Source organism: Cucumis melo, chromosome 3, assembly GCF_025177605.1.
Source record: "Cucumis melo cultivar AY chromosome 3, USDA_Cmelo_AY_1.0, whole genome shotgun sequence".
NCBI lineage: Eukaryota > Viridiplantae > Streptophyta > Magnoliopsida > Cucurbitales > Cucurbitaceae > Cucumis > Cucumis melo.
This window is the reverse complement of record NC_066859.1, coordinates 9,309,849-9,320,468: the sequence shown is the minus strand read 5'-3', so window position 1 is coordinate 9,320,468 and position 10,620 is coordinate 9,309,849. Positions and strand designations below refer to the sequence as shown.

The 10,620-nt window shown below is 30.9% G+C and overlaps 1 protein-coding gene across 2 annotated transcripts; it reads right to left on the bottom strand.

The window, feature by feature from the left end:
* Nucleotides 1–1,337: 1,337 nt before the first annotated feature.
* On the bottom strand, nucleotides 1,338–8,165 carry LOC103504048 (WAT1-related protein At4g08290). 2 transcript variants are annotated; one of them, XM_008468478.2, is made up of 7 exons: nucleotides 7,648–8,165; nucleotides 7,499–7,561; nucleotides 7,233–7,349; nucleotides 6,900–7,140; nucleotides 5,014–5,172; nucleotides 3,794–3,945; nucleotides 1,338–1,752 (listed from the first exon to the last, which is right to left on the bottom strand). In XM_008468478.2, the coding sequence occupies exons 1-7, from the start codon at nucleotides 7,905–7,907 to the stop codon at nucleotides 1,575–1,577; spliced, it is 1,170 nt and encodes a 389-aa protein (XP_008466700.2). In that variant the 5' UTR covers nucleotides 7,908–8,165; the 3' UTR covers nucleotides 1,338–1,574. The 2 variants fall into 2 exon arrangements, with proteins under 2 accessions (XP_008466700.2, XP_050937820.1); XM_051081863.1 differs by lacking the exon at nucleotides 7,499–7,561 and having other exon boundaries at nucleotides 7,648–8,104.
* Between the last annotated feature and the right edge of the window lie 2,455 nt (nucleotides 8,166–10,620).

Genomic DNA, 10,620 nt, shown 5'->3' with positions numbered 1-10,620 from the left:
TTTGTCATGCTTTTGGGCCTCCTCCTCAATCCTTAGTCGGGTGATCAAACTCTCCAATGACAACTCCTTCGTCTTGTGCCTTAGAGTATTCTTAAAGTCCTTCCACAATGCTAACTTATCAATAATAACAGCAACTTGAAACTGCTCATTAAGTGGCATACCTTCACAAATAATTTCATTAGCAATTTTCTACAACTCGTATGATTGGACCTCCATAGATCTGTCGTCAGTCATTTGGTATTGTAAGTATCGACTCACTGCATACTTCTTGGATCCAACCTCTTTGGTGTCATACTTCTTTCGCGGTGGACATAGTACTATAGTAATCATAAAGCTCATCAATAAGTCCTTTAAGAATAAGATTCATACATATGAAGTCGGACTCTGTCCATGCAACATGGTTCCAAATTTCCTATTCAGTTAGATTTTGGGCAGGTAGCATTGACTCTTCAGTAGTGCAAGCGATGACAACCTTTTTGACGGTAAAAAAAACATCTTTTGTTTCCAGTGCTTGAAATGTGCTCCTTCAAAGCGGAATGGTTGGTTGAGATCGGAGGTCATAATGTCTCCTTGAATTGCACCAACCATCCCAACAGAAGAATCGAAGAATCGTCTTAATAGGTTAAGTCGTAGATCTCGCTCTCTTTAAGATGTTTTGTGACTCTGTTCAAATGTGCCAATATAATTTCACGTGTCCCGTCATCTCCAGGACAAAACAACCTCTAATTTCGTCGGTATGAACTACACTAGAACCATACCAAAATTCCAACACTCGATAGACACTTTTATGCTCGATATACAAAAAACAAATATAAAGAGTAAAAATAAAGTTTTGGCCAAGAGAAATAATAGGCTGAGAGAGATGATTGACTGAGACATATTGGAGAGATTTCAAAGAGGTGGAAATTTTGATATATTCCAAATGAGAGGCGGAATGGTGATTTTATAGTGGATGGGGGAGGCTCCAACGGATAAGTAACCGTCCATTATTATGACAATCGATGAAAAAATTCTTCCAACAATTAGAAATAGTTCAACGATTAATGTTAGTAAAGTAGCATGAACGTTCACAGCTTACTAACATTGCTCATAGCTTACCACGATCGCTCACAGCTTACCACAATCACTCACAGCTTACCACGATCGCTCACAGCTTATCACAATTGCACAACTATGATCGCTCATAGTCCATCACAACTAGCATCCACGATCCCACAGACAGACAACCACGAATCGTGCACACAAATTTTTCATTTAACATTTTCACCCACACATCTACCTTCCGGTGTTTGGGTGCCACAAGAGATGATATAATATTTATTAATTAGTTTTAGATAGGTTGGAAAGACATTATTATAATAACTAGGTCTATACATATACACCATCTTTTAAGTTGGAAAGTAAAATGTATTTAAGCATAACTCAATTGATTCAAACATATAATCTCGTCAACGATGAGATCGTGTCTGTAAACTCAATTAAAAGAAAAACTATGATACTTTATGACATAAGTAAATATAAGGCAAAGAGGTCTACAAGTGAATGGATTTTGTGGGCAGCAATTTGTATTAAATTCATTTGGAAGGTTGAAGATAAGCTTCTTGTTCGGCAGGGAGTTGAGAGGCAACGATTGGAAGGTCTGGTACAGCGGCGGCGTTTGGCTTTTGGAGGTGGTCGGCGGTGGAATAATCCTTACTTTTACCCCAAACGACTGCATAAAGCCCAATTGCGATGATAAGGCCTCCAATGACACTGTTGTTTGCAAAAGAAGTCACAATTAATCTATTAGACTTTTACAAAATACTAACTCACAAACTTATCACAAATTGAACAAATTTATATCTGTATAACTTTCTTATTTAAACTAGTTGCAACTTGAAACATTAAAATTACACAAACATATGTTTCTCAAACTTTGTAAATTTAATCAAAATCAATTACGTTAAATTCTAAGTTCTCAGCTCAGTCCAACCATTCGTAAGTTTGTCTATTTGGTTTAAAGTCAAACTTTACGTAGTGTTCAATTAATGCGTTTTCTTCTTACCTTTTATTTTCTTTCTTTTTCTTTTTAATCAATAGAGTTAATTTTCGATAATTAATTAAACTATTAAAATTGAATTTTATATCCAATTCTAATTCTAATTAAACTTTCAATTCTACGTCCAGAACATTCATAAATTTTGAAAAATATCGAATATCTAAATCAACTTATTAAATTCAAAACATAAAAACTTGTTGGACTTTAAGTTCTTATCCAACACCTTTTAGAATTCAGACATTAATTGGACATGAAGTTGGAAAAGGAGAACTAAAGACTAAAATTTGTAATTCAACCTATTTAATAAAAATATAATAATATAACGAGAAATTGTTTAAAATGATAAAATTGCTAAAAATATTTAGAAATATAATAAAATTTTATTGTCTATTGTGATAAACAATGATAGATACAGATAAATATCTATAGTAATACATGATCAATTCTATTAGTGTCTATATAATGATACTTTTTTATATTTGTAAATATTTTATTTATTTTACTAAATTTGAAAATAACAAAATAATTGATAGTAATGTGATGTTTGGATGTGATTTTAATAATAGTGAACTTTATTAAGAGATCAATAGTAATGTTTGATGTGTGGATGTGATTTTAACAAAGTGAGTTCACTTTAATAATATTTAGTCTATAAATTTCTTTTTTTTAAGATCTTTGCAAAGCGCTTATGGTTATAGTCCAAGTTATCTCAAAATTAACCCTAAGTGGTATATCGTCGGATGCACGGATGTTATGATACTTATCTTCAAGGAACAAAGTTAGGGATGCCTAGTTTTGAGGTTTTAGAAGTTAGGGACACCTAGCTTCGAGGAAGAGAGTTGGGGATGGCCTTTCTCTAAGGTTTTGGAGGATTTGGTATCAGTTAGCTTTGTCATCTGCTGCGGAGTAGATTCTTGGTCCTAAACAAGGAAATTAAACCAGTACTAATTACCTACTATTCGAAAATGTTTGTCGAACTATTGTTTTTATGTTATCCTTATGTTTATTCCTTAAATATTTATGAAATGTTATATTTAAAATCTAATCACTCACTAGGCTTGTTTAGCTCATACTTTCAAAACCATTTTCCACTTTCCAAGTAAAGGTTGTGTTCTCAAAGTCTGATACGTTGATGTCTGTCTGCTTAAAGGTTTTGTTCTTGTGTGTATGTCTTGTTGTTTTCCAATTAATGTATATTTGGTCTTTTGATTATGTCAGACTTTGGTTAGAGTTGGGAGTCTTTTTTCATGAAATTATGGGTTTTGCTAAGTGTTTGTATAAAACTTATGCAAAGTTTGTTTATAAATGGGCTGCATTGCTGTTTTGTTTAACAGTTATGTTATTGGCTTTCACTTGCGTTTATTTAAAGGTCAGTGGTTAAGGGTCAGTTGGTGTCGTTCAGAAGGGAAGCGATAATGGTTGACTTCACACAATCTCTCAGGTCTAGAGTAGGTGATCCGAGAAGGAGTGTGACAGTTTAGGCGATCAATTTTTGTGTAAACTGGCCGTATTTTTGTGGCTGTTTTATCCCGACTACGCCTTTGTAACGTCAGAACTGCTAGCAGAACCAAGGATAGAACTGCGGAATGTCGAATTAACAAGTTTTTATTTTGTAGAGTTCTAATAATTTAGTGAAAGTTCAGTTGTTGTTTCCATTTATTTGACGGTTGGAGACTTTTCTCTACAGAAAAAAAAGAAAAAAAAAAAAAATTGATAATTCCTAATGATAGAGATGACGTAGAAAATTAAAAGTACCTTCCGAGGTGAATCTTCTCTGCAAGAACAATGGAAGAGATAACGGTGACAACAATCATACATAAAGGGTTGAAAGCCGTCACAAAGACAGGACCTCTAGTCTTCATAACAAGAGCTTGAAAGTAATAAGCAATTCCTGACCCAACTATTCCCTGTACAAATCAATTTTCAAAACCACTTATTAATACCAAACCCATTCACCACTAAGGAAACAAGGGACAATCTCTATGTTCTTAAGATTGGTTTTTGGTAATTGTTTCCCTTTTTGAAATTAATTAAGTTTTTTTTTATCACCATTCTGAAAGATTAATTTGAGTTTTCACTCGAGAAAAAAAGAAAGTTGTTAAAAACTCTTTTTTTCTTTTTAATTTTACTCGAAACATTTATGGCATGGCAAAGAAATTGAGAAATAGGATTAATTTTACAAAACCATATACAAAAACAAAAAGTTGTTAAATAATGGTCCAAGAGAGCCTAAAAATTTCAATTTTATTTAATGTTTTAAATACAAAAAAGAAGTGGGAGAATTCGAATACTCCCTTGCATTTTACGTAATTGATTCCTGAATTTAGAAATTTTATCAAATTGGACTTCTACCTATAAACTATTTTGATTAAGTTCTAAAGTGTTTACAAATAATTAAATATTTTTTTGTGTACTTATAAAACATTGAGAAAGTTAAAAAAAATTGTCTTCAGTAGAAAAAAATTATTTTAGAATTTTAGAGCCTATATTGTGTAAAATTTAAAGGGCAAGTTAAAAATTTATGGCCAGTTTGGGATTTGAAGGTAGATGATGCCCAATATTTTTAGATTTACAAAGTTCACAAATACATTTAGATTTTATCTTAGAAAATTGTTTCTGATTTTTGAAATCCAACACTTTTATTCTTTTCTGGGTATCTAGATTCTGTGTTTTAATTTTTTACATATTGAATTATATATATATATATATATATAAAATAAACTTTAAAAAAATAGTATTTTATGTTAATAGACTAAATTCATTTTTAAAAAAATTAGAACCTGTGTTATTGTTTAATTATAAATTATACAATATTGCAAAATAATAATGAATGTCAACTAAATTATACTTCATCAATAGAAAAATAATGTATAATTTATAAGATTGTTTTCAAATATATACGAAAGTGAAAGTAACATATAGCAAGATGCATTAATAGACTGATATTTAAAAAAGAACGAAAAAAGAAAAAATACCGTATAGAGAGGAGCAAGAAGCCTTGAGTCCCAGCCCACAGCCCATGCGCTAGCATGACGCTCAATAGCTACTGCTATCACTGTGCTCTGAAGTGCACCAGCCAAGCATATCAGTGCTGAGAGAGACAACTCCGCCGGATATTTCTTTACTGTTACAGACTAAAAAAATAACCATTCATGAGTTTACATGCACGGATTTATGAATTATGATCAATTTTGTTTTTTGACAATGAAATTTCTACAACATGCTACGTTATTGTTTATTCTTGACATAATCACGATTTTGTATCAGTCCAACAATTTTTGTTTGAACAAAAGACCACCTTGAGTCACTCCTTATCCATCCACTCGTGATTACCCATGAGAGCTTACTCAAGGTTCAAAAAGGAAAAAATCAAATAGAGCCCTACAACTAAATACAATTTCTGTGGAATATACAGCTTAGTGTATCCCCTTAATCTCTTCTTCTCAAGCAAGGATGGTTATTTACCGAATGGTTCTATCTCTTCCGTACACGATGTACAACTTGTTGGATTTGTTGGCAAAGGAAAAATATTAAAAGTGTGATTGTCCAAAATCAAAATAGTATAAGAAAATCATGAGTTTGTTATACATTGGAAAGGTTTAGGAAAGTCCTATGTCTTTAGTTTTCAATTGCCTTAATTAAAACCTTTAAGGTTTAGTGTACTAACTCTAAATAAATTCCTTTTGTATTCTCTGGTTGGAGAATGGAATAAAGGTGTGAGTTCTCAAAATCTTTGAGATAATGTTTTTGTAATTTAGATAGGTATGGAGAAAACTACTTTGTGTGATTATAGCAATTTTTTTAGGTAATGAACTTTTTTTTTCTTGTAGGTGACTTTTGTTTAAGTTTGAAAATTTTCACCTAAACTCTGGTGTTTTCTAGTTTTTATTGCTTTTATCTTTGTATCTCTATTATTTTTCTACTTATTTGGTGCAGATTTTTTACATGCAATTCTGTTTGCACCTATTTAATATATCTTATTTTTTTAGTTGAAGTTTTGGAAATGGTACAACTTTTTATAAACATGATTAGTTTTTCTAGAGATTTTAATGAAAACATTTAGTTTATGTTGTAATAGAATAATAGGAAATTTGTTCCCACCACCTCAGTCGTACAAACATTAGCTTTTATAACTCATCTATGTTTTAAGCGAAGTTGGGTGCATTTAATTTGGGTGGTTTGCTTTTATTAAAGATCTCTCCTCAAAATAAATTAAAATAAAAACTAAATTTCCTATCAAATAACTTACCTCCACTACAAATTTAAGCTACTATTTTAATATACCTATCCTATGTTTTTTTCCCTTACCCTAAATAGTTATATAATTTCGATTATTCAACCTTTGGAAAGAAAAATCACATAGCACAAGTTTCAAAATATCAATTACAAACTTTAGACTAAAATATAGGTAAATCTAAATGACAAAATTTTAATTTGGACAAGTAATTTTCTCTCACAATTTAATAATAAAAATTGTATAAAGTCGTGTATTTAGCTTAAAAATAAAGTTCGTCGAATTTAAAAATTAAAGCTCACTTTATGATTCATGCACATCTTTTCCCTTCTTCACTTTTCACCATTTTAAAAATAGAAAGTTAAAGAAAAGGAGGTGATACGAATAAAAAGAAAAAAGATTTAGAAATTAACAAACTTATGAAATAATAATAATAACAATAAATAAATTAGCAATAATAATAATAAAAAAGTTCTCAGAAAGGATCAACTCCAATTTTCATCCCAAAAATGTCTAAAAAAAAAAAAAAGGAAAAAAAAGAAACAAAGAAGCAAAAATCAACAAATACAAAATAGTATTACCAATATCATAATAGTTGAAGGATTTCGTAAGGTGATATTAGCGTACTTGTAATATGTAGAAACAAGACCAAGCCACGCAGCCCAGAAGGATGAACAACGTTCCGGCCACCCAATGTTGATTGGTGGCGGCGGCGCCGCTGTTAACGTGGTGGTTGGTTTTTTGAGTCCAAAAGAAATCGAGAATTGGGCCTTTGTAAAGTGTCATAATCAAAGCTCCGGCGAAGGTAACCAAGGTGCCAATTACCTTGGCTACCCCTCGTACTTGTTTTATATTTAAACGTTCCACTCTGAGCCAATTAAAAAGAAAAATACAATTTACATACCCAAATATATGGTATAAATATACTATTTCTAACCAATGAGATAATTAAATAATTACCGAAAAAGGACCGCAATGATAAAGGTAACAGAGGGCACAGCATTCATGATGGCCGATGTGAATGATGCTGACGTGTATGTCATCCCTAGATAACCAAACCCTTGATCGACTACGGGTCTGAATGATTATGAAATCCAACAAGTGAAATATATATTAATGTAATTCGTTAAAAGATGATCATATATATCATGTAAATTTAACTTTTTGAAGTTTTCTATTTGGATATGATTCCTATATTTTTGATATAAATAACTTGTTATTCTTACTCTAGAAAACCCAAGACCATGATTTGTAATGCCACAGGGAGTGTCATCTTTGGTCTTGTTTTCCTGCGAGGATTTTGTTCAAATTTTTATAAATTAAGGTAAAATAATATATTCGAGAATAACATAAAAGTATAAGTTTAGAATTAAACCTTTCGAAAATTAGTGCGAATGGAGCAAGAAAGAGAGCGGCAACAGTGTTTCGATATACGATCAAAACATAACGACTCATGCCTTTGGTGAGAGTGGCCATGCATATTACATATATGCCTGCAATTCCAAATTGTAGGCTCACCACTAGAATATAAGGCTTCAACTTACGCACAATAGAATTCTCACTCATATGATGCATCATCTTCTTCAGCTTATTGAGAAGTGATAATAAAAGGGAGAGCGACATGAGAAACATCATTGAAGTGGCAACCCTTTATAAAGAGAAAATTGTTGGGCGGAGTTGCTCTTCAATAAAAAGAAATAATTAATGGAAAAGAAAATGAGACATAGGGAGAGGCACTGAATACAATTACCAATCGATCGTTTTTGGTTTATGTCTAAGGTGAAGTAGTCGGTAAAATGGTATTTTAAATTATATATATAATTATAAATATACTATAGTGTAAGAATATATGGAGAGTAGAGCAGTACATAAATAATCGTTCTAGAACGGATAATTACACTTTTATATATGCTTAGTACGACTTAAGCAGAGTATATATACAACATATGATGCTGACTGGAAAAGACATTTCCAAAGAGTATAAATTATTTACATGCATTATATTTTTTTTATAAGAATGTTTTGCAGATAAAGATAAAAGTGAGAAAATTAGGAAGGAACCGAAATGAAAGTTATTCTAATATTATCTTTTTATTTTATTGCAAGTCTCTAGCCTTCACAACAAACACAGAGTAAAATAACAAATTATTATAATTTTATTTTACAATTTATATTTAATAAATTCTTAGTCTAGTGATATATACTGATCCAAAAATAAATAAATAAATAAATAAGATTAAAGTTAAAAGGATAAACAAAATTACTTTTTGGTTTATAAATTCACAAGAAGAAATATGACCTATGATGTCCGTCGGAGAAAAATGAAAAAGAATCTTTAACGTCGGTTTTTAAAAATGCGGATATTTAATGTCGGTTTTAAACTGACATCAAATAAGAAGGATTAATTTCGGTTTAAAACCGACATTAAGCCTATTCTTTATTTTTTATTTTTTATATTTTTGTAAAATTAATTCTTTGTCTCACTTTATTCTCACTCTCCCACACCGTCCTTCTCTTCTCACCAACTCCACAAACCCTCTCTTCTCACGAACTTCTCATACCCTCTCTTCTCAATCACTCACTCTTCCACCATCAAACTACCACCATCAAAGAACATCTCGTTGTCGTTTTGTTTGGACAGCCATTCATCTCGACGTCGTTTGGACACAAAAAATCGTCCAGATCTTCTTAGCAGTTCGGACACGCCCAGATACCCGTCATTTGGACACGCACAGATCTGTTGTGCTCGTGGCTACTTGCTTAGATCTATTGGTGCCTAGATTTGTTCGTCACACCCATACTTACTTCCGTTTGAACAACACGTTTCGTTTCGTGCCCATATCTGTTGTGCTCGTGGCTAGATGTGGTAGTTTTGTGTGTGGTTACAGATCTAGTAGAGTCGTGTGTGGTTTTGGATCTAGTAGTTTCATGTGGTAGAAAATCTAGTAGCTTTGAATGGTATGCTTTTTTTAATCTTGTGGAATAGATGTCCAAATAAAGCCATGGAATACTACTAGATCTTAATCTCATAAATGTTCTCTTCCCTTGAAACATTTTCTAAGAATCAATGTTTGCTCTTTATCTTGAAACATTTTTTAGAAAGTGTACACTCAGTTATACTTAAATATTATGCTATACGCCGGAAGGGTTGTTTGGTCCAAGGGTTATCGTTGTGGGTTTAGGAGAAGGGTTATCGTAACTCTTGTTTTAAGGTTATCATAGCCCCTCTTTCCTCTCTCTCATTCTTCTTAATCTCTCATCTATTCTCTTCATAACCCTACGTCTTCAACTCCTCTATAGTTTTATTATTTCATTTATTTTTTAAATTTTACTCTTTTATTTATCAAATGTCATTTGTTTTTAATTAATTTAACAATCTTTTAAAAATAGTATTTTTTAATTTATTTTATTTACGAAATTAATTTTAATTAAATATTAATTGTGATTAGTTTACGCATTTAGTTCTCAGTCCTTGTATTTAACTTTTTTTTTTAAAAAAAAAAATTATTATTTCATGTCTTTTATTTGTTTTTCACATTTTCAAATTGTAGTTTTCTCTCTTTCTTCTTCCTTATTTTTATATCTTCATTAATTCATTATAATTTTTTGATCATTTTTTTTGCTCCATAGAACAACAATCCTCTTCTCTAAAAAGAGGGGAAAAAAATAGAATGTTTAGTTAGGAAGAAAACTGAACACTTAAAATAAAGTGAAAAAGATGTATGAATTGTTACTTGGATTTACAATTATTCATTACAGACAAACATACGAAAAAATGAGGTGAAAAGAAATACATAATATGTTACATATGTAACTTGATTCTTTGTTAATCAGATTCGGGCAAAAACAATAATATATTCAACCGTAACGATTACTTAAAAAAAATTGAAAAGTTTAGGTCGTATTTAAAGAAATTAAGACAAATTGTTTTATGAAAACTAGAACAATTTGTTAAATTAAATATACCAAATTTGTGTAATGGATTTAGAATATGAATTAAAAAAAATATATTCTCACGTAGGGATTACTTAAAAAATATTTGGAAAATTGTTTTACAAAAACTAGGACGATTTTGTAAATTAAATATACAAAATTTGTGTATTGAAGTTAGAATATGAATTTTAAAAAAATTACTAATTTATTTGCACATAACAATTACATAAAAAAAGGTTGAAAATTGACGTCGTATTTAAACAATTTTCTCCTTATCATCAGCTTTCATAGCTGGAGTTTAACTTGACTCAACAATTTCACGAACCTGCATTTGATATAAGGCAACAATCTCGTGATATCGCTCCTTGACAACTTTCATTGGAAGATTTATTTTTCTCTCCATCTTTACCATGAC